General features: G+C 39.0%; 3 protein-coding genes across 3 annotated transcripts in view; 1 reads left to right on the plus strand and 2 right to left on the minus strand.

Moving 5' to 3' along the window:
* lrch2 (leucine-rich repeats and calponin homology (CH) domain containing 2) overlaps window positions 1-1,465 on the minus strand; it is a gene marked incomplete at its 3' end in the record, with an annotated part of 33,870 nt that extends 32,405 nt beyond the window's left edge. Inside the window, exon 1 of the mRNA XM_079247417.1 lies at window positions 1,204-1,465. Coding sequence (XP_079103543.1) covers window positions 1,204-1,450 — 247 coding nt within the window. The 5' untranslated portion in view covers window positions 1,451-1,465. The remainder of the gene's footprint in view (window positions 1-1,203) is intronic.
* Window positions 1,466-3,390: 1,925 nt separating this feature from the next.
* On the plus strand, window positions 3,391-14,367 carry LOC306761651 (U2 snRNP-associated SURP motif-containing protein). Its single transcript, XM_079247913.1, has 24 exons — window positions 3,391-3,517; window positions 4,617-4,701; window positions 4,914-5,025; window positions 5,451-5,554; window positions 5,642-5,709; window positions 5,832-5,929; window positions 6,008-6,072; window positions 6,148-6,313; window positions 6,431-6,630; window positions 7,210-7,253; window positions 8,406-8,510; window positions 8,772-8,838; window positions 8,995-9,164; window positions 9,253-9,415; window positions 9,513-9,592; window positions 9,677-9,764; window positions 9,863-9,991; window positions 10,134-10,320; window positions 10,525-10,602; window positions 10,679-10,739; window positions 10,845-10,995; window positions 13,078-13,188; window positions 13,759-13,922; window positions 14,007-14,367. The coding sequence occupies exons 2-24, from the start codon at window positions 4,624-4,626 to the stop codon at window positions 14,128-14,130; spliced, it is 2,613 nt and encodes an 870-aa protein (XP_079104039.1). The 5' UTR covers window positions 3,391-3,517; window positions 4,617-4,623; the 3' UTR covers window positions 14,131-14,367.
* Window positions 14,368-14,526: 159 nt separating this feature from the next.
* Window positions 14,527-22,677, minus strand: wdr44 (WD repeat domain 44). Its single transcript, XM_079247852.1, has 20 exons — window positions 22,151-22,677; window positions 21,518-21,551; window positions 21,007-21,084; window positions 19,879-20,500; window positions 19,001-19,149; window positions 18,774-18,869; window positions 18,527-18,663; window positions 18,232-18,315; window positions 18,027-18,133; window positions 17,673-17,824; window positions 17,451-17,589; window positions 17,284-17,348; window positions 16,968-17,084; window positions 16,766-16,888; window positions 16,431-16,622; window positions 16,244-16,345; window positions 16,046-16,161; window positions 15,713-15,840; window positions 15,473-15,607; window positions 14,527-15,388 (listed from the first exon to the last, which is right to left on the minus strand). The coding sequence occupies exons 1-20, from the start codon at window positions 22,225-22,227 to the stop codon at window positions 15,300-15,302; spliced, it is 2,742 nt and encodes a 913-aa protein (XP_079103978.1). The 5' UTR covers window positions 22,228-22,677; the 3' UTR covers window positions 14,527-15,299.

The raw sequence follows: 22,677 nt of genomic DNA on the forward strand, positions 1-22,677 counted from the left end.
CCAGAGTCTTAGGCCAAAGTGATCATTGTTTATTTTACACACATTTATGAGCTTATAGAAAGAGTTTTGCATTATTCCTGATGTCACCTGCCAGCACGACCACTGTTCAGTTAAAGGCTCTGAATAGAACCATCATGATAAAATGCTGCCATATGGCATGTGGACACATCAGAGGAAGCAACTATTACTCTGGGATTCAGCATCCTCTAGATGTTTACGATAATGACTGAGATGACTAAGAGTGATAAATAATGAACCAGTTTCACTTCTTTCTTTCTTTTTTTATCTTGAGTAACAAAAAAGGACATTTTTTTAAATCACATTTTTTTATTCACATCTGTATATGCTTTCCTGCACAAGGTTTCAGTGACAAATTTCTTTTATCGGTACTGTCTGTTAATGTATGAAATTAGCCCTTAGCTACATCATACTGTTATATAAAACTTAGTATGTATGGCTTGGTCCCAATAAGTCAGCCTTCATCAGACGTGACTGACCTACTGACTGACCTGACTGCAAACTAAAGTCACCCTTTGAACAAAATCCATTAAAATACAAGTCTAAAATCCAGCTAAGCACCAATCATCCTGCACATTAAACCAAATCAGAGAACTCTGATGGATTATAAACTACATGAGCATATACACCCAGTCAGGGGGTGAGGCTGCAAGCACCTCTGCATCTTTTGTCTGATGAAAATAAGAGCAATGGGGGGGGGGAAACGTGTGCATAATTATTCTATAATCACCATAAATATATTCAGAAAACCGTCATTTGCTCATTTGGGTTCATTCATATTGTACTTCAGTAAGTCAGGTGCCAAATCATGTGCAGCTCGCTGTGCAAACCTCTGCACAGCGCCTGCTTGGGTGCGCCTGCCGTCTCTTTCATGCGTCTCCAGAGGGGCGACTGGAAGCTACTGGCGTCGACCAACACAGCCACACAACAGCAGTCGAGCCCCCTTGTGCGATAAAGTGGTATGAAATATGAGTCACGGTGGACTATAATTAAAACCAGAATATGATGCATTTGCAGAAGTCAGCCCGGTGCCTTCATCCCATTAAATACAGTCACACACGTTGCTGCGCCCCTCTCCACAAAGCCAACACAGAGTCCTGCACAATGCGAGCATGCAGCGTGTACCAGTGTCTTCTTCCTGAGTGGACACATTTCTGTGGGATCTCTCTCACACATGCAACCCACCTGCTTGTGTGGTATCGGTCAGATCGTAGCTCATCCCCGGGTACTCTCTCAGCTTCCTGCCGCTCAGGTTGAGGATACCGGAGCACACGGCATCTTCCAAAGCCCGGTCCAGGCTGCGGGCCGTAAGGTGCTGCTGCTGCTGCTGGTGCTGGTACTGGCTGATGCCGGGGCTCCAGTGAGGTCCGCTTGGGTAGTGATGGCTTTGTAGAGCGCTGACAGCTCCCACACCTCCCTGACCCGTCGCCATTTTCGTAAAAAAGAAATTACACTAAGAATGATAACAGCGCACAGCGGCAGTTTCTCCGCCCATGCGCATACAGGGTGCATTCCCGGGACGGACGCTAGGGGTTGGGCTAGGGATGTGGTGCTGCCGCTGGCATTGATGGTGATGATGAGGAGGGTATGGTAGCCATTTTAGGCGTTTACACCCCTTTATTTTACCTGATAGTAACCACCTATTACTGCAGAGGAAAGAGAACATCGAGTCTGAAAAGGAAACCTGATATTAATCTCTCAAATGGTTCCAATAGCAATCAGTGCATTGTGGAAAAAAGCAATGAGTCATTGTTAAGTTACAAGTGAAAAAAGAAGAAGGAAAAGTTGTAAGAGATATTTGAACAATAGTGAGAATCATGTGGGCAATCCTTCTGGATACCAGTAGCCTCAATACATCAGACAGACTACACACTTTTTCCTTTTTCTTTTTTTTAAGACTCCATCCATATTTGCTGGTTATTATCAAGTACCAGGCTATTTCTGGGAAGAACACAGCTTCAGGAGCACTGAATCTTTAGAGGCAATTTCCCTCAAACTAAGGAAATTATGCCTGGTGCCATTTCATTTACTTATGAGTGCCCCCTCTCTGATCAGTCCAAACACGTCTCTGTCTTAGATGTCCTCATGTTTGGTCTTTGATTGAAACAAACACACCTAAAGTTGTGTTGAGTGAACCCAAATGTAGTTTGACTATTTATTCTCATTAAGCAGCACAATACATATCATTCCTGCGCTTCTCTAAATAAACCCTACTTCCATTCAGAAAGCTTTAGGTAAAAGATCTTTAAAAAATGTATTTCACTTAGGGTATTGTTTTTGTAAATTATGTCAGTGTCTTTTGTATTGTTGTCTTTGTATATGAGGATAAAAGCAATCTACATCATCACTGTCCTCGTTTTTAATTCTGTTTATTTCGCTGTAAAGCTTGTACTGGCAACAATGTCTTTTACTAGGTTTTTTTTTCATGGTATGAAGGTTGTGTGTGTGACTCCCACGTGAGTAAAAAAAATGTCATATATCTGTTGATCAATTTTCTCTCAATAGATCCAACCACTGGCAATAAACAAACAAATAAACAATAAACGGTGTTGAGTGCACAGCTGAATCATTATTGTGGTGTCTAACTGTCTCTCCTTTGTGTAATAGACACAATCTTGTTTGTACATCATCACTCAAGCAATTAATAACATTTAATGGATGTCTTTTATCTAATCAAATCGAATGAAAAGAAAAGAAAAATATTCCATGAAATTAGAACATTGTTTTAGGTTTTAGGTTGTTGGAAGGAATGGTCCTTCATGTATTTTTCATCTTGCAGCTACCTGAAGAAGCCTCTGACTGAACACACTATTGTTGTGATGGTGTGTCCATTATAGTCCATTGTGTTCAGTAGCGTGTGCAGCATTCAGTTAGCTCCAGATCAGCTCCAAGCATAGAGTCTTCATGGTCTTTAACTTAAATCCTGAAAAATAATATGTAAGTAAACTCACTGCAAATAGTTCAATGTTCTGTGTGCAGATCTGTATCCATGCAGATTTGTATAGTGTTCAAAACTATTTATTTCCCTTTACTTTCCTGTTCCCCCTTATTTAATTAAAAGTGGTGTAACATTTTTGAAGGGGGAGATAAACTTCAGTGCTGGGTAAAAAAATCTTCCTGTCAAAAAAAAAAAAAAAAAAAAACCTTTAGGGAAGGTCAGAAGTGATTCATTTAAGAAAGCTCTGCTGCCACACAAATCAACAACAAAAACATGGGAGGAAAGAGGGAGCTGTTGTTGCCATATAAGCGGTTTGAATTCACAAAACAACATTATTTCCATCCTTTAAGGAGAATGAATGTATAGCTCATAAATATGAACGTTAAGTGGAGACAGGCTCATTAAATGACGTGCAGACTGAGCAGGCGTCCTGTCCTCACTGAGGTGCACCAATCGGAAATCTTATCGCATCCTGTTTAGTTCGTTGTGACAGAAAAAAAGATTTGTCCGTCGCTACAAAAATGGTGAAGCAATAACATAAGACATACGGTTTTGCTCAAGGTATGGAATGGCGTGCATGCAGTGTTGTTTAATAATTTCCTGCGTGGTCAAGCGTGTATTGTGGCGTTATAGTCACAGTTCCCTCGGCTAGCTAAGAGAGTATTTGTTGAAAATCTAGAGGTAGGAGATTTTAACAATAATTATGCACATGTATATGCAAAGTAACTGCAGTATCAAAGTCACAAATGATGGAGGCATGCTTGCTGCATGCAGCATTATTCGTGTAAATGCCGAGGTTAGCTAACTTTTTATATGATTCCAGCGAGATGTGGCTAAGCTAAATATTGATGCTAGCTAACGTTAGCTAAGTGATGGCTAACATTTCAGTCTAGGCCTGCTAAAAAACATTTGTGGTTCAGGTGGACTAAAACCACCTGGGTTTTGCAATGGACCGTAGAATATTTTGTAGTGATGTGACTAAGCTGAATTGGCTGTGATATAAGTCGTTTTAAGCAGCTCTCTTGAGAGTTATTGCATCCTCGGCAGAGTTTCTGCAGCTAGCAGTGAATGGAGAATGACCATTAGAGTCTAGATTTTGTTTTGACATTAAATATGCCAAATTCTTATTTATTTATCTGGATTACTCTTGTTGTTTACCATTATATAACGTGTATTTGATATTCTATTTAAGTAGGATACTCTTATGTAGCTTAAAAAGGTTAATTGGGCTGCTCCAATATGTGGATATTTTTATGATGCTAATTATTCATTAACGACATCGGCTGAATGTTTCTGGACATTGTGTTGTAGGAGCCACGATTGCTAACAAAAGCCAGGTTTTTCTCTGACTGCTTTGTTCCCTCTAAATGTTAATAATGCCCCCCTTTTCAATGATCTTTGTAAATGATATCACTAGATTTGATTTGAGAAAGAGAGAGACTGATTTTGGACATGGCACTTTTAGTTTAATAATAATAACAGTTTTAATCTTTTTTTGTGTGTGTTTTACAGCTTGTTTATGTAATTTCAATCAAGAAAAAACCTGTTGCTCAAATACATTTAATCTCCAGATTTTCTGCTAAGTAATATGTTCTATGTTACTTACCTCTTACTACCAAAAGAAAAGTCTTTTATTTATCTTCCTATTTATTTTTTGCAGTTTGAGAATGGCAGATCGAAAGGGAAAACCGGCTACACCACTGAAAACGCTCTCAAAAAAAGATATAGAAAAGCGAAAGAAAAAGGTATGAAGGGTTTTTTTTTCTTGTTGCTTTAATACTGGATAAGCACTTTCTGGATTCTATTGTTCAGTATTTCTTTGTAAAAATAATGGGACATGTTTATCCCCATACAATAACATAAATGCATTTAACTAAACACTGGTTCTTATATAAATGATACTTTAAAAAGCATTCTTGAAGATACTGATAGCTCTTATATTTACATGACACTCTAGGAAGAAGAAAAGGCAGCAGAGATTTTTGAAGAATTTCTGGCATCTTTTGACACCAGTGAAAAAGGCAGAGTGAAGACCTTTGTCCATGGAGGAATTGTGAATGCCACTGAAGGTGAGCAAGAAGGATTTTAGGATCTTTGAACAGGGACGTCAGATGAAAAAGAGCTTGTAAATGTGTGTTAAACAATGCATACATTGTGAAAAATTAACTGAGATTGAATGAAGATGCATTATCTTACCTTTTCTGCATGTGATGTAAAGTTATAAGTTACCTGTTCTAGGAATGTTAAGGTAAGGACCTATTTCTTCTAACTTTTGTTCAGCAAACATCCACTGTCAGAGTAATAAAAAAGAAAAAAATTAAATATAGGAATCCAGGTAGAAAGACTGAGACACAACCAGCTGGCTAGTGTTGTTTTTGGAACTGTGATTAGTCTGTTCATCCTATTCTACAGGTTCATACATGTTTGTGAAACGCACCTACCTGCTAGCTAAATGTGTTATAATGAATTAGGGGTGGTTATATGCTATTTGCAGAGGAAGATGCAGCTGATGTCAAGAAAACCAAACTGTACCGACCCACTACAAAGTTTGCTACTGTGTCTCATCATGTTTCACCATCTGCTGAAAGCAAAAAGGCAGTAAGTTATTACTCCGTCTGTTTAGTGTTGTGTTTTCAGTTCACCACATCTCTATTTTGCTCAAGAATTTTCCCTTTTGTGAAACAGGCATTTAAAAAAAAGGTAGATGACAAGAAGAAGAGTAATCTCGAACTGTTCAAAGAAGAACTTAAGCTGTAAGTCTGTTTTGAAAACATGTCCAGTATCATGTTTTAGTAATATGTCAGTGTGTCGCCCCTCCCTCCCTCAACATGAGCCTGCTTTTTTTTTGTGTGTGTCTGTGTGCAAATAAATGTAGAATACAAGAAGAGCGTGAGGAGAGACATAAAAGGAAGAAAAATGATCCTGGTGGAGAAGGAGGAGGAGATGTGGACTTGCCATTATCCGGACGATCAAGTTAGAACTCAACTTCTGCATCAGCACTGATTTTCTTAAGTGGATTCATGCTAACCTGAATTCTGTTTCACCGTGCAGTGTTGTACGACGACCTGAATGCACCAATCACCACCAACCTCTACATTAACTGCATCAGCCAAAAGGTATACAAGAGTGCACTGACTGTTGCATCATGTGTGACAGGTTTACATCTCTCACATCTGTTTTAATTTCTCCAGATGAATGAAGAGATGCTCTGCAGAGAGTTTAGTAAATACGGTCCCCTGGCCAGTGTTAAAATTATGTGGCCGAGAACAGGCGAGGAGCGCGGCAGACCTTCAAACAGAGCATTTGTGGCATTTATGACAAGGAAGGATGCAGAGAAAGCCATGGCTGCTCTTGATGGTAAAGCTGACTTTTAAACATAGTTGAAACTCATCTTGTAAACATCATGGCAGTGCTTTAACTGGAGGTTCATATCCCAAAGTTAATCTGAGCGCAGAAACATGTTTTGTATTGTAGGGAAAGTGGTTATGGGCTTTGAAATGAAGCTGGGATGGGGCAAACCAGCCCGCATTCCACCTCAGCCTCTCTACACACCGGTTGGGGTGAGAGCCACACCGCCACCTCCATCTGGTCTTCCTTTCAATGCCCAGCCGAGGGATCGATTTCGCAACGACTTCACCAAGCCACTGGGCATGTCCAAAACCGAACTTGACAAGGTGAAGTCACATGTCCAAGTAATGGGTGTTAAACTGTATTTATAGAGAGACGCTTGTGAGCAAGAATGTGAAAATAAACTGATATGAGCTTTTAAGCACTTTGAAATTTTGCTCTTACAAGAGCTAATGCCACCTTAGAGAAATACACAAGCTTAATTTGCATAATTTTGCTAATGTGCAGGATTTATCTAAAACTTAAGCATGAAACTGATTCAAAATTCATTAATGCAGACGTGTCATTAAACCCTGATTATACCAAACTGGGAATCAGTTTGACGATGCCTGTTTGATCATCTGCCCTCGCACTGCCATATGGGTTGTTGTTGTGTTGTTATTTTATAGAAATATTTTCTAGAAATCTTTTAGTTCTTGACGATTTTTCTCCTTATTTATTACTTTAGCTGTGTAAAGACTTTTTGTTTTTTGTTTTTTTTTTGGTGGGGGGGCAAATGTAAGCTGTGTTACCCTCCCCAGTTCACTAACTACGTCATTTCTATGCTGTATGTATCCTGCAGTGTTTCATTTGTACGAGTTCTCACTTTTTAATATTTTCACTATTTGGTTTGACTTCACAAACAGACTCTGTCCGAAGCCGTAGTCAAAGTGGTTATCCCAAGCGAAAGGTACACACTCTCTTCTTACTATGACTGACCAGCTGTCATAACACAAGTGTTATAGGACAGAGGCTGAGGTGCACTCATCTTGTATCCAAGCATATTCTTTGAGGCAGGTTTAAGAGCTGTTAATGCACTTGAAACACACACACATACACATTGTATTTCAAAGTTAGTGAACGTTTAGAAATGTTTCTCAGTATTGATCATGTTTCACGCAATGCTATGATTAGAAATTATTAGGTTTTGTGAAAGACTGTCGGAGCCATTAACATATGGCTCAGACTTCTTTGAACTCTGGGCTTCTCGTGGGTTGCCTGAGACACTGCAGACAGATACAGCTAGAAGGCAGATAGATTTAATAATAACCGCAATCGGGAGACGTCGGGAATGATTTCAAAGTCTCAGGTCAGAGTTGCGAGTTTTGTGAAATTTTTGAACAACTTTAGATGTACATCTGACGCAGTGTTGCACAAGCTTACAGCACGTAGATGTTTGAGTTCAGTCTGATTTCAGGCTCCAAAGATCTAATCCACAGAAAATACTCTGGGTATTCTCTTACTGAAATGTCATGAAGGTGACTTATGAGTGGCAAAATTGTTTTCTAATTTTTGTCCAAAACTAAGGATTTTTAGTCTCTTTCACTATAACTGCAGGAAGTATCGTGGTTTTGTCAGGAGGCGTATCTGAATAGTGTAGATGGACTTCATCATTCTTATTGGAAATTTTTGCATCATCTATAGTTTGGCATCTTGAATTTCTTCAAAATTGAAAGTCAAATAGTTTAATCATATACTTCGGATTGAGGCATGAATAGATATTGGGGTTTTTATTTCACCCCATATATGGTGAGGGTGTAAGGAATATTGAAATATGTCAGCAGATTGTAGCATGTAGAAAGCATTAACTTCAGTGTTTCACACAGCAATGTTTCAGGTACTGTCATCTAATTGAATTTGGAGTTTTTCAACTGTATGTTTTGACGTGGAATGATTTTGTTATGGTCGGCTAAATACAATCTGACAGTCAGCCAACAGTTTTCATGGGCCACTAGTTCATCCTGAAGAGGCACTAGAGATCTCATATTATTACTGACAGTAGATGAGTGCACAGAGGGTTAAGGCATGAAGTCCAGTCTGATCCGCCTGTTTTTCTTTACAGGAATCTATTATTCCGTATTCACAGAATGGTAGAGTTTGTGGTGCGTGAAGGTCCAATGTTTGAAGCCATCATAATGAACAAAGAGAAAAGCAATCCAGATTTTAGGTGAGTATTATTTATATCAGGGTATCTATGTAGGCTGCAGCCCTGCAGGTTGTTAATGTGTACTGGCTTCAACACATCTGACTTAAATTAAATAGATCCAACAGTCTAAGAATTTCTGCATGATTTGTTATTTGAGTGTTAGTAGAGGACTGAAGCCATCATAGGACCAAATCAAGTCACCCCGATTTACATGGTCATAGGTTGGCCAATAAACTGAGGAAAGAGGCACATAGGTTACATATTCTTCCTCTTTTTTTTTAGGTTCCTTTTTGACAACAAAAGTCAAGATCACGTGTACTATCGCTGGAAACTCTTCACTATCCTCCAGGTATGTTTTTGCAGCAAAGTTTTTTTTTTTTTTCTAAAAGCTGGGACATGAAATTCTTTGATACAAATCTTTGACTCGTTGATCTCATCGGGTTAATAATAAATAGGTTGTCCAGTCTGAAATCCTTTAATATGCCCATCTTTATATTTCCCACAGGGAGAGACTCCAACAAAGTGGAGAACGACAGATTTTCGAATGTTCCGCGGAGGCTCATTATGGCGACCACCCATTTTAAGCAGCTTCCCTGAGCGAAGTGAAGAAAGCATCATGGTAGAGGAAGACATTGTCATTGAGGAGGAGGTGAAAAAGGGACAACTGAGAACTGAGTAAGTCTGTCCAGCTGATACTGAGCCTTTTTTTTTTTCCTTGTTCCATTATTTGATCTAAATTTCTTCCTTTTTAAACACCACTCAGGCACAAACAGAAGCTGGAGACGCTTCTGAAAGAGCTCACTCCAAGCAGAGATGACATAGCCAATGCCATGCTGTTCTGTCTCGACCGAGCAGATGCAGCAGAGGAAGTCGTGGGACACATCGGCGACTCTTTTTCCTTGCTTCAAACACCTCTTCAGATGAAGGCTAGTTTGCTTTATTTATATCTCGCTATGAAATAGTTTAATTTTATTTAACGCATGCTGACATCATAGCTGGTTTTCTTTGTCTTCTCTTTGGCAGATTTCCAGATTGTATCTTGTGTCAGATATCTTACACAACTCATCTGCCAAAGTAGCTGGTGCATCCTATTATCGTAAATAGTAAGAAACTTCCTGTGGAAGCATCTTCTGCACTAACGTCTTTATTTCTTCTCCTTCAGTCTTTGAATATTTCTGTCTTTTCAGTTTTGAAACAAAGTTACCACAGATATTCGGTGACCTTAATGCAGCACATAAAAACATACAAGCAAGGCTGCAGGCGGAACAGTTTAAGGTAATCGTATAAATTATTGGGCTCCACACAAGGACACTCGCACAAAACTGAACAAAGAAAAATAACTTTTTTGTTGTTGTTGCCTCCTATCTCTGCAGCAAAAGGTCATGAATTGTTTTAGAGCATGGGAAGACTGGGCCATATATCCTGAGCCTTATCTAATCCACCTTCAAAATATCTTTCTGGGCTTTGCCAAAGTAGGGGAGGAGGTAACAGAAACCGCAGAGGTGAGCTTATCTCCTCATTACAGGCAGTGCTGTCTTTTCGTAATGCCATTTGAACAATATTAACAGCCTGTGACTGAAAATACAACTGGATAATGGAACTAGATATCCCTTAATGGACGTGGATTTGTCTTCCTCTTTGTAGGAAACATCCTGTGAGCTTGATGGTGCGCCACTGGACAGCCGATTGTTATATGGTTTACCTTTGGACAAAACTGTGGATGACATAGATGGCTGCCCAATGGGTTGGGACCCCCTGGATGGAGTCCCTGTCGATGACATAGATGGAGTGCCCCTAGGTGTTGCTGCAGATGACATAGATGGGATGCCCTGTAGGTCTACATCACATACAGTATCAAAGTTCTCTTTCTGACCTGAGTCCATAGTTTAATTTCCTCTCAGTGGATCATAAGAAAACTGCAAATCCTATCTCTTCATGCAGAGAATAATGGAGTCATACAGCAATCTTTATGTAACTCTAGATTGATTTAAGTGATGTGTTTTTGTCCTAACAAAGTGTATTTGTGTCACATCAGTTGAGAGCAGTGCACCTCTACCCAGAATGCCTTTGTCTAAATGGGAGATGACCAGTGCTACTGAGACATTTTCTCAAGGTAAGACATGTAAAGATGCAGTTAATCATCAGCATGACCCCAGAAGATCCTGCTGATTATTTTCCTGTCTCTCCAGCAAAAACCGAGTCCAAGAGGGCCAATGCAGGGAAGCAAGACGGCGAAGAAGTTAACGTTAGGTAAGGCCCAAGTAGTTGCATTTTTATGCATTTTTAACAATGAACAAAAAAGGAAGTATTTAATGAAACCGTATGAATCCTGACATCTTTTTCTCTTAACAACAGCTGCAACTCGCAGGATGAAGATGAGGGCTCAGAGAGTGACAGTAGCGCTGGTTCTTGCAGCTCGCCAAACTACGACAGTGCAGTTTTCCAAAGTTCGCTCAGAAGTTTTCAAATGTCCGAGAGTAAAAGGAAGAGGTTGAGGGAGCTGGAGGTAAGGGTTTTTGTTTTGACAGAAACACGACGCCTTTCCTGCTGGCCAGTTCATCCTCTCTTTTAAAGTCAAACTTCAATATCCAAATAAATATTAAGCCCAGATTACAGAGTACAACAGGAGAAATAATTTAACTCGTTCCTCGCCCTATGTTCATTAGGCTGCATTTGTTGTTGTTTTTAACATAAATGACAGCAAATGTTTTTAAATGTTAGAAAAGGGTTCAATTCAGGGGGGAAAAAAATTTATTAACCACCAGTTTTCACAAGTTGTGATTAAAACAGTTTCCTGCTCATGAGTTGGTGACTTTTCTTAAAATATGTTATTTGGCCCTTTACTCAGTAGTAGAAAGCATTAACATCCTGAAATGTGACTTTAATGGTCACCAAATATTAGGGCTTGGCGATTAATCGGATTTTTATCTCAGTTACGATCTGACTTTTCAACGATCATAAAAATAAAAGGGTGCGATTATTTTTCTCTTAGCAGTTTCCTCTCTTGCTGTCTTCAGTTGTTAATTGAGCGTCTCTGGCATTGCAGCGCTGTGCTGTAAACTCCTCCCACAGCCGCTTTGGTTTCATTCAGCCACTGTTGCCAACTTGGCGACTTTTTTTTGTTAAAAGTGACTAGTGACAAAGCTAGCAACTTTTACTGGAGTTATTCGAGACTTTTCTGGTGTTTTGGTGACTGATTTGAAGGCACATATTGTTCTGCAGTTACTGTAAGGAACGAGCAGCGGGAGTCCATCCCGTCCTAAAGCCCTCCCAGGCGGCCAGTCTCAGTCGGCTCCGGCTGCAGGTCAATGTAGAATAACTGCAGTAGGTTGTGGAAGTTCACCTAAACATAGTTTATACCATTGTCAGTGAGAACTGGCTGCATCTTTTTTGTATAAATGCACATGTAGTTCGGCGAGTTAAATCACTGTAATATCCCTCCGTTATGTGGCGTCACCATAGCAACGTGTTAATCAGCTGGTTCAGATCAGCTGTCTTTTAACAGGTTAATCAGAGAAACGCGCGGTAGCTTGACAGCGGTTGTTTGGCATAAAACGTACATCCAGGCCAACATGAAATAGTTCCTATACTTCAGCAAATGTTGTAGGAAAAAATACAAATTTGCTATGAAATATTTACTGTGTGGGACCATGGTGTAAGCGGATTAAACTCGTAACCGTGTGTTAGACGGTAATAATGCCCGACGCCGAGTCGAAATCACGACGCACAGCGTTATTTAATCTTTACTTATATTTATCTATTCAGTTTACATCAGTATTTGCACTTTGTCAAGACAAAGCTTCATGCTAATTGTTTGTCTTCTAAAATATATGGAATCCAAAGACCTTTTTTTAAAAGTCACAGTTTAATGTTAAAAAAAATTCATGTTGTTAAAGATAAAAGGATTATCGTGTTAAATAATCAAGATCTTAATTTCAGTCAAAATAATCGTGATTATAATTTTTGCCATAATTGAGCAGCCCTACCAAATATTCCATTCCATTTCCTTCTGCTGATTCATCACACATCAGTCACAAAGATTGGCTTCTGTTTCTCCTCATTTTCTCCCGTTACTGATATTGGGCTTTGTTTCTCCCCCCCCCCCCCCCCCCCCCCCCCCAAGACATACTGGTTTCAGTTTTCTGTCCTGACACTTTGACATGCAATTCTTTTTCAACTATCAGCCCTCTTAGTGTGGCCATATTCCTGTCAATCGTTCAGGTACAACAGCTCATTAAGGTGTAAACATGTTTTGGTTTTTTTTTCGGTTTTTTTTTGTTTAGACTAATTTACATATTTAGACTTGTTCAAGTAGCTTTTTATCATGGATGGAGAGAGAGAGGGTATGTTTACATGTGAATGTACATGTATATAAAATGGAAAAACTAAATCCAGTAGTGGTGATTCCAGTTTTTTCTTAACTAATTTATTTATTAGCAGAGGTAATATTCTGTATTTCATGCATAAAGGGCATGTAGAAATTTGACTTTTAAAAACTTAGAGGGTCTCAATTATCATTGTTAAATTATCAAAATAAATGTGAGTATATCAGTGAATGTTTAGAACTGATGTGATGTGCATGACACAGGTAAAGGTTATGAAGATCCAAGATGAGCTGGAGTCTGGCAAAAGGCAGAGGAAGTCGGGAATGAGCATACAAGAACAAGTGGAGCATTACAGAAACAAACTGCTGCAGAAGGTGGGTTGATGGACCATTTCTGTGAGTGAAGCTTTTTTATTTGTGCAATCATTTAAAGCTTTGTTTTACAAACACAGGTAAAGTTTCAGAAATGCTCCGGTTAATGTTTGTCAATTACGTCAGATATATTTAATAAAGCTGAGGGGGCCGCAGGCCAGTGTGAGATTAGATTTATTTGAATGTGTGCAATCTATAGGGAAGAAAAGTTTAACTACAGTTTTTTTGTTTGTTTTTTTTTATCCCCCAATATAATTTGTGCCTTCTCAAACATATTTATCATTAGTTGTTTTTTTTCCCCCTCAGTTTTCAGTGGAGTTTAGAGCAAAATACGAAGTTTTTACTACGGTAAATTAACTGGAATTATGTATATTCACGGTTCCGGGAGGTTATGAATAACTTCAGGATGTCTTTACTTGGTGTGATGTTAACCAAGTAGAACCTCTTGCAAAGAAACTACAAACAAGTGCTGTTTACATACAGTTTTGGTTTTTTTTCTTTCTTTTTTTATACAAGGCAGTCCAAAAAAAAAAAACAAAGAAATGAAGTGTATTTACCAGATTTTTTTTATAGGAGTTTCAAAAAGATGAAGAAAAGAGTGAGAGATCCAAGTCCAAAGACAGGCCAAAGGATGACAAGAAAAATAAAGAAAGAAGCAAAAGAAATGAGGGGGACAGAAGACGGAGCAGTAATCCCGATGACCAGTCACGAAAATCAAGGAGCATCTCCCCTTCAAAGCAAGTGCAACAAATGCTTTGGTTGAAGGAAATTATTCATTGTGCTTAATATTCTTGTAGTCATTCTATTTCCTGTCTGTTTAGGAGGACAAGGTCTCCAAAGCGGTCCAAGCGTTCCCGATCACCATCCCCAAATCGGAAGACCAGCAAATCCAGGTCACGGTCACCTCATCGCTCACACAAGAAATCAAAGAAGAGCAAACACTAACTGAACTCTGAACATTGTCATCCATTATTGTGCTGCGTTGGCCTGCTGGTGTCCAATTTATGACCTGCAGCGCTCCTTAAAAGCAGATAAACGGCTGTTCTCTTGGTCCCAACGTGAACTATCCATGCAAGATTTAACATCCTTTTCTATTATGAAGTTTGAACGCTGTAACTAATTATATATATTTTTGTTTTCATGTTTTTAAATTGATTTCCAGAAATGTTGCTGCAAGTTTCTGACACTAAATAAATCACCTGTTGGTGGTAAATCTTTGTGTTTATAATATGAGTAAATTAATAGGACAGGTATTTGTTCTGTTGAAGTGTTGGCAATAGTATAAATTTCCAGGGTTGAACAGCGTGAACATTTGTAGTTTAAGAACACTTTTATTGAGGAAAGGAATAAAGCATAGTTTTTAGTTTACAAAAGCAGTAAGTGTGCAACATTACAGTTAATTTACAGTACTATTGTGGTGAAATGTGCTTTAGTTGAACAAAAATGTATCAAAAGTACTTTTAAGCCAGTATTTCTGGGAAATTAAGACACCCAGCCATAATTAGACTGTACACTGATCTGTATTGTGGTTTAGCTGTTGTTTGCTGAAATGTGTGGTATTATTTAGAGAAAGGCTACAGATGGATAAGAAAGAAAGATTTGAGGCAAAAGTCATTTGTAAATGAGATTTCAATCCACCCAGACAGAAACAAATTGTGATGAGTCTTAAAACAAAAACTTTAGACAATAGAATGTCTTGTTTCTAATGAGAACTGATTTTCTGAAATACAAGAGCCAAAGAAACAAGTTAAGGTGCCCATACTGGTGCAAACATCCTTTTAGCTACTGAATACTCAGTCTTGACCATACAGATATAAAATTACACACATCTGAACAGAATAACTGCTCACACCACTTATTTGGCATTTCTGGATTTAGTAAATGCCAAACCATTCAGTTACCTGGTATGAAAGTTTAAAAAATAGAAATGGGACAAGGAATCACATCTTGTCCATTTTGTAGTCTCTCACATCTGTTCCCTAATCTGCAGTTTTGCCTCAAAGAAATAACCATTAGGTATTTGGGGATAATCTAAAAATACTCCTGACGGTTGTCGGCCATCATCAGGACTAATATCTGACAGGCTTGTGAAGAGTTGAGGACGTCTGAGTCGATCAGTACTTTTTGACATTGATGAAAACTTTGATGGCTCCAGTAAAGTCAGCAGAAAGAAGAACTTCAGTGTGGTCTGTTTTCAGGGCTCCTGCAAAGAAACAAACAATGCAACTTTGCACCTCTGAAAAGGGTCACCATACCACAAAATCTGACTGGCAGCACATGCACATACCTGATGGTATCGTCTCCGACTCCGTGGAGTCCAGGCTCTTACGGTCAGCTTCTGGTTTTTCTGCTCCAGGTTCTTGTGGAACGATGAGGGCCGGATGGGGTGCAAATACGGCCGAGGTCACCACTGCGTTGTGTGCTGCAGAAGAAATAATGCTTTAGTAATCATGCAATCTGAGGAAGCAAATGGAGCAAACCGGTTACTGCATTGAATGCTGCTTATCACTGAACACAGCACTGTTACCTTTAATCCCTTCCCAGAAGTCATTGCGGTCCCGCCGGACAGATGTGAATTTGCTCAGGTCATGGTAAGTGCTCCAGATGTACACATACTTATCTTCTGAGCCACTAACTATGAAGGAGTAATCATGGCTGCGGGAAGTAGCAAATGAATCAGTAAAATGGAGAAAACACTGGGCAACACTGAAAAAAACGAGTGTTTACTGGACAACTGTAACCATAAAAGTTTACTTCTTCAATTTATGACATTGCATCTCATACATTTACTTTTCCCTGCCAGAGAAAAATAATTTATACTTAGCTTGAAATGCTAAATTTGATAAGAAACCATTCTCACCTGAAGCTGGCCTTAATCTGGCTGCTGCTGTTGACGTAACCCTTGTATTTCATGGACAAAGACAAGTCCCTCAGGTCATAAAGACGAATGCGGGAATCATTTGAGGTCACCAAGATCTGTAGAGGCAGGTTAGATTTGACAGTTTATTGCAAAAACATCAAATAATCTGTAGAAATATTAGTAGAGTTAAGTAGTTACCTTATTCTCCCCCGGCAGAGGCTCAATACCAGTGATTTTGCGCCCAACTTTGTTCCTTCCTCTGGTAGACCTCACATGAATTTGAGTGTGGTATTTCAGGCGCTGATGAACGACACAAAAGCAACGGTCAGTTTTCAATTCTTGTGATAAAGCGGAGTCTCAGCAGGATAAAGTAGAGCGAAGATACCTCTGTGTCATAGAAGATGCAACGGCCATCGTAGGTGCCAATGACCGCATACTTCCCATTTTGGCAGAAGTTGGCAGCAGTGATGAGTCGAGTTTGACCGTCCACCTCATTCCACAGCGCCACCTTCTTGTCTGGAATGTTCCAAAGACGAAGTTTTCCATCCAGAGAGCCACTTAAAAAGTATCTGTCATCCTACCCAACAACAAGGAGAGATTTATATACAGTTTTTATTTAACAACAACAAACCAAAAGAATAACAAGCCCACAGACAGGAGCCAGAATGAATAGATGAGTGATTTGTGCTTAGAAAAGTCATGCAAGTTGACTCAACTTACTCTGGGGTGGAAAGCAATGGCTGTGACAAAATCAATGTGCTGAAAGCAGCAGAGGCACTCTCTCCTGGATATGTGCCATAATCGAACCGTTTTATCCATGGACGATGAAAGCAGGAAGAAGTTCTAGGCAGGCACAAAAAAAAGGCAGGCGTGGGTTGTAATAAGTCTGGAGTGTATGGAGAGAGAGTAGTGAGACAATCACCTTGGACCAGGACAGGTCTAACAGATCTGCTGTGTGGCCCTTGTATTTGCAGAAGGGGACTTGACGGAAAGGGGCATTTCTGTCTTCGGTATCTGGGTCCTCAGGAATACAGCTTGTCTAAAAATACCAGTACAATGATTTAATAAAAGAGTCAAGCTACTGTGTTATACAACGTTCCAATATTCCCATTATTAAGAGCTAAAATATCCAATTAAAACCATGCAATTCTTATATCTTTAAGCTCTCTTTTTCATGGTACGACCATGGAAATCGCAAATGAAATGTGATTAATATGAAATATAATTTGTCCTCTTACCCCAGCGTCAGTGTCAGATTTAGAAGAACATAAACTTTCCTGAGACGGTGAAGGTGAAACTCGACCTAGAAGAGCCAAAATATTATTACACAATAGCGTGTTGTTGCATAGTGAGTGTTTCTCATGTCATGATATAGCATAAAAATCTGAGTTACTAATGATAATACCCTCAGTGTTGTACTTTAACCTCATATTATTAAAGTAGTCAAAGGCAGTCTTTAGGACCCAGATGCGAACAATATTATCTTGGCCTGCAGTAGCCAGCAGCCTCCCGCAGTGAGAGAACTTCATTGTCCAGACGGCACCCTGAGGAACAAGACAAAGATGCTGTAATACAACCATTCTGAATAATCATCTAAATGAGTCATAATGGATTAAAATGATTTTACCATGTGCTCTCCACTGAGGTCTTGTACAACCTTAATCTGATCAAAATCAAAGGGACCTTTGAAGCTATGAGCTGCCTTGAACTTGGCAGGCCTGGTGTATGGCATGCCCTCATCATCACTTGATGAAGGATCATCCTGATCTGTGTGGAACACTGAGCGCAATCCAAACAAAAAGCATAAACAAGATTATCTGAACTCTGCTTTAGCAGCAGGCGGATTACAGTTTCATCACTATGTGCCAAAATTCAAAGAAGTCTAGTTCAATGTCTTTCTGTCATTAAGAAGAAATTATATACATGGAATTATAGTTGCTTCAATATGAAATAACCATTGTTTGTTTTGGGTTTTTTTTACCTTCATCACGCACACTTTTCACTTTATTGACTGCCTTCTCACCATACTCCTCCGCAAAATGCTTGGCCTTCTTTACAGACTTGTCCAAGAATTTTTTTAGTCGAGTTCTGAGTAGAAATATATATAAAAACAAATCCTCGTTTTAAATTCAATCAAGTGACAAAAACAGAAAGAATATAAAAAAAAACAATTCCAGAAATGTTACGTTTTCTGCTTCAGTTTTCCTCCATCTGTGTCTGTCAGTGGAGCCTGAGACTTGTCATCGTCATCTGACTGGGCAGCATCGTTCCTAGAAGGGTAAAATTAAACACATCAGTTTCCTCTATACAATGAATCATTTGTTTTTACAAAACAAGACACGAACAGATATTTTATTCGTGTCAGTTCAATCCACACCAAAACCTTTTTTCCAAAAACTTGATACTCAGGTGAATTGGACACTTATGAGGGTGTTGTTCAGCACATTATTTGACTTTAAAGAGAGATTGTTTTCTGCTTACGTAATGTACTCCTTGGTCCTTCTCATGATGTGCAGAGTGAGGGGGTTGATTCCAGCAGGAAGTTTCTCCTCTGCCTGAATGAGAGGAATCTCTTCCCCGGTGTCCAAATTTTTAATCATCACACTAGCCAAGATTTCCTGTGTGAAGATTATACACATGTTTTTGTTACAAAGCAGAGTGGTCAAACAAATGTGGAAAGAGTTCATTCTTGGCTACAATTCAAGCCAAATAAAAGCAGGATTCTCACTTCATCTGTTAACTCTCTACCAGAGTTGGATCGTGGACGCTGAGGACCTGGAGTTTGTCCTCCACTCTCAGATGAGTTCTGTTCATCTTCATTTTCCTAAAGAAAGAAAAGTAAAATAAAAAAAAAAGAATGCGACTATTAAGGAAACTGCTAGACAACTAATAATATCTTAACATCTTTGGCTAATCGCATAAAAAAAAAAAAGTGAAGCCCTCAGCCTCACCTACCTGTGCTGTCACTACTTTGTCCCCACTTGTGGCACTAGCCAGATCCAGGGAATGCTGGAGCTCTTTAGTGAGGTTCCTAACTGTGCTGCAAGGAGACACCAGGCCAGAAGGCTCCAGAGAATCACAGCTGACTGCACCAACTGCAGACACTGGACATGACACACAACTTGATCTGAAAAACTGGTCAGCTTTCTCTAATTTCTCAAAAAAAAAAAAGAAAAAAAACATGACACCTTCCACTGAGTGGTCCCAAAACAACAACTACTAACAGCTTTACTATACATTATAACCATGAGTCCATCATGACTGGAGAGAAGAGTTAAGGTTATTCCTTTAATTCACTCTAGGTGCACAGCCTCTTGTGTTGTGAAATAAAGAGGAAAAAAAAGCATTAGATAATTTGTTAATGCAATATGCTTGTAAAATCCAAAATAAGGAGTGTCCTGCTAAAATGATTTTTTTTGTTTTTGTAAAAATATTTGCTACATCTACCTGTTTGAACAGCTTTTAATTTAAAACAGAAGATGCGTAATGTTCAACCACAGCAGTGAACCATAAATGTTGGTGTGACAAAATATTTTCACACCCACTTAGTTCATTTCAATCACTTAAACCATCATCAATTTAAAACATTACTAGTAGGGTGACTACATGCAAGTAAGTTATTCATGCTTTCCCTTGTATGATCAAACCAAGAGCAAAACTGCAACTGCTCAGAAAACTGCAACTGCTCCAATGACTGTTTCCTTCTGTGAGATGTCAAACACGTGAAAACAATGTGTTTCTGTAATGTGTTAAAGATTGTTGCATTTTTTTTTCTCAAATCAATCTCAAATAAAACATTTTGATTTCTTTTTATTACATAGTGAATTTTCTACCTTCCAGTCCACTTGGCCTCAGACACTCCTGTGATTTCTTGGATGGTAAGGTATGTAAAGACGGAGGAGGAGGTCTTGGTGGAGGACCCCCACTGGGAGGAGGCGGGCGTGAGGGAGGAGGCTTCTTCGTGCTGGCTACAATATCTGGCTCTACTGTAAATTGCCGTGGGGGTTTCATAGGCCCAGGGGAGTCCGAGACAGCAGGCCTATCTGTTAAAGGAACCTGGTCTAAGATATCTGCAGGTTTCTGTTCCTGTTTGACTCCTGCTACCACACTCGCCCTGTCGGGCTGGCTCTGTCCTATGGTGCTGGTTATGTCCGGAGGTTGTCCAGATGCGTGTTCTTCAGACACAACTGATGGTCCTGGGGGACCCGAGGGTTCAGGAGCAAGTAAAGCGCATTCTCCATTTGTTGCTACACTCCTCTCTTGTTCCTCTGACCTCTTAACAAGTTCAGGTCCAACAACCGGTGCTGTTTTTTCCACAGGAATTTCCTTATCACTGTTCTCTTCCTTAGGTTGAGGCTCTGGCTCTGGTCTGTCGTCTACATGTAGTTGATCTAACAACTGAGCCACCTCCCCAACAATCTCCTTTTGACTTTCTTCGATGATGCTATCGATGATCTAAGAACAAGAGAAAATAAGAATCAATGCAACAGCAACATAGACTATATAGCAACTACTCTGCAAATTGTCGTGTTTAGCTTTACCCTAAAGAGGCACATTTGGTCTTTTAATTTTTCCTGTCTTTCATAGAGAACATGAAAACTAGAAGCACTCAAACAATAAAACCAGAGCACAAAACAGGTTTTAGTTTGACCCCTGGCCTGTTTAAAACTCATACTTTTGTTCTTCTTTTACAAAAATCAAACAAAAAAATGTGAAAATATGATGACGCAAAATATTTACAAATTTACTGTTTTCATTCTTTCACAAAACTCCAATGGGAAATTGTACAAGCATAAATTATAAACTTCATATTTACAAGAAAATTAGACTGTTGCAGTAGACTGCAGCACCCCATCCCCCAAAATAAGGATTTAAAATAAAATTTAAAAAAATAATGAGTCAGTATTGAGAGTCATGTACAGTTGTTGTGATGATATGAAATTACATAACAAGAACTATACCTGTAGGGAATCATCTTGCTGAGTCTCAGAAGCAGCACAGGGCACATCTTGCATATCATTTACTGAACTGCTTGTTATCTGTTAAATATTAAACAAAAATTATTAAATATAAATGTACATATGAATATACACAGGCATTAAACAATGTAGACCAGCTACTTTAAGAAAAATATCTGCACCTAACAAAACATTCAACAGTCTGTAAGTATATTTAATTTAAGTTTCATCAGTCCACCAAATTTTAACCTAACCTTTTCATATTTGAAGCACCCTGATTTCACAGGTGTAATCCTGATGACTACTTTTATGACTAGTATTTATTCACTAATTAGATTTTTTTTTAATTTTTCAACTAAAATCAGTATATCTGGGAAAACTTCATAAACATAAAACATGATTATTTAAAGGAGTCCTCTAAAATGCTTGGTTTTAGTGACCTCTGCTTTCAAGCGGAAATTGGAACAATCATTACGGCAGCAATGCAACAGTGCTTGGGTTTAAACAAACACACCTGAGGTGAAGGAATGATAAACTTTGCAGGTGACCTGAAAAGAAACGGAGAAATGTTTGAAATGAAATTAACCCATTCACAAAGCCCAACATCTTAAAAACAACTAAATGTTATTGCTTCTTTAGATTTTTATGTCATTTTATCTTCTCATGGTAAGTTCCTGGGCTCTTCTAACGGATTTAGACCTCAAGCACCCACAATGACAACCCAGTAGGTAGTTCTTTCTTTTTCTAAAATGCCATTTTAACAAACTCAATTTTGACCAGCAACTGGAGATCTGCTTAGAAACACCTGTTCCCACACCTTATTATATTCGCCCTAAATGTCAGTAAAAACATCATGTGACTGGTGTTGGAAGTAGGCTCTTCCTGTTCTTACAACAAAAAGTTCTTGGCATTAAGTATTGTGGGGGAAATGACAAAACCGTGTATGGATTCTAAGTAAATTGCATTGTGAGCATTATTAATAAAGTATTGTGTATGAGAAATAGCTGATGTTGCATCATAGAAAAGAGGTATTTTATTAATTTAACTTTAGCTACCATTGAGTAGAAATGTGGGACATAATAAAAAAAAATAAAAAAAAAAGGCAAAGAAGAACAATGTGTATAGTGCTATTTAAACGTTTCCTTACACTTTTGGAGATGGAGAAAAATTCACGTCTTCTGCAGCATCATAAAACTCTTCGGTGTCACTCGTATCTGACGCCATGCTAACGTCAATTTTAGCTCAACAGCTAGTCCAACTAAGTCGCCAGACAGCTGTGTAAAAGCTAAACCTCCAGATTTTTTAGTATTATATATGTGCCATCGCGTTGCTACGTGCTGACTTATCGGAAATTACAACGTCGTGAAACAATCACTTTCTCGTATTAATCACGCCATAACGTTATGATATGCTAGCCGACCACAGAGCTAACGGAGGATCGTACGTCTGAGGAATCATCCAATGCTAACTAGCCTCCTAGCTCTTTGAAATCTGTCTCGTTTACAGGAAACTTCGGACCAAGAAATAAGACCCCAAAAAGTACGTTTTGTCAATAGCACGCTCTCGTACAGCTGTAAAGTTAGCGGAGTCAAATAACCGCGCTATGAGCAGAAAAGAAACAGAAAATACACATTTTAGCTATGGGTGAGTCAAAGGGCGGGGCACAACTGTTCT

Source organism: Telmatherina bonti (genome assembly GCF_933228915.1).
Source record: "Telmatherina bonti genome assembly, chromosome: 10".
NCBI classification, from domain to species: domain Eukaryota; kingdom Metazoa; phylum Chordata; class Actinopteri; order Atheriniformes; family Telmatherinidae; genus Telmatherina; species Telmatherina bonti.

Excerpts from the sequence above, each read along its gene's own strand:
- LOC306761651 (XM_079247913.1), top strand. The coding sequence starts at position 4,624 with ATGGCAGATCGAAAGGGAAAACCGGCTACACCACTGAAAACGCTCTCA. Across the intron at positions 6,073-6,147 it reads TTAACTGCATCAGCCAAAAG|ATGAATGAAGAGATGCTCTG; the intron begins GTATACAAGAGT and ends TAATTTCTCCAG. Across the intron at positions 9,416-9,512 it reads AAACACCTCTTCAGATGAAG|ATTTCCAGATTGTATCTTGT; the intron begins GCTAGTTTGCTT and ends TCTCTTTGGCAG.
- wdr44 (XM_079247852.1), bottom strand. The coding sequence starts at position 22,227 with ATGGCGTCAGATACGAGTGACACCGAAGAGTTTTATGATGCTGCAGAA. Across the intron at positions 18,870-19,000 it reads ACAAAGTAGTGACAGCACAG|GAAAATGAAGATGAACAGAA; the intron begins GTAGGTGAGGCT and ends TTCTTTCTTTAG. Across the intron at positions 17,085-17,283 it reads AATCTGACACTGACGCTGGG|ACAAGCTGTATTCCTGAGGA; the intron begins GTAAGAGGACAA and ends TGGTATTTTTAG.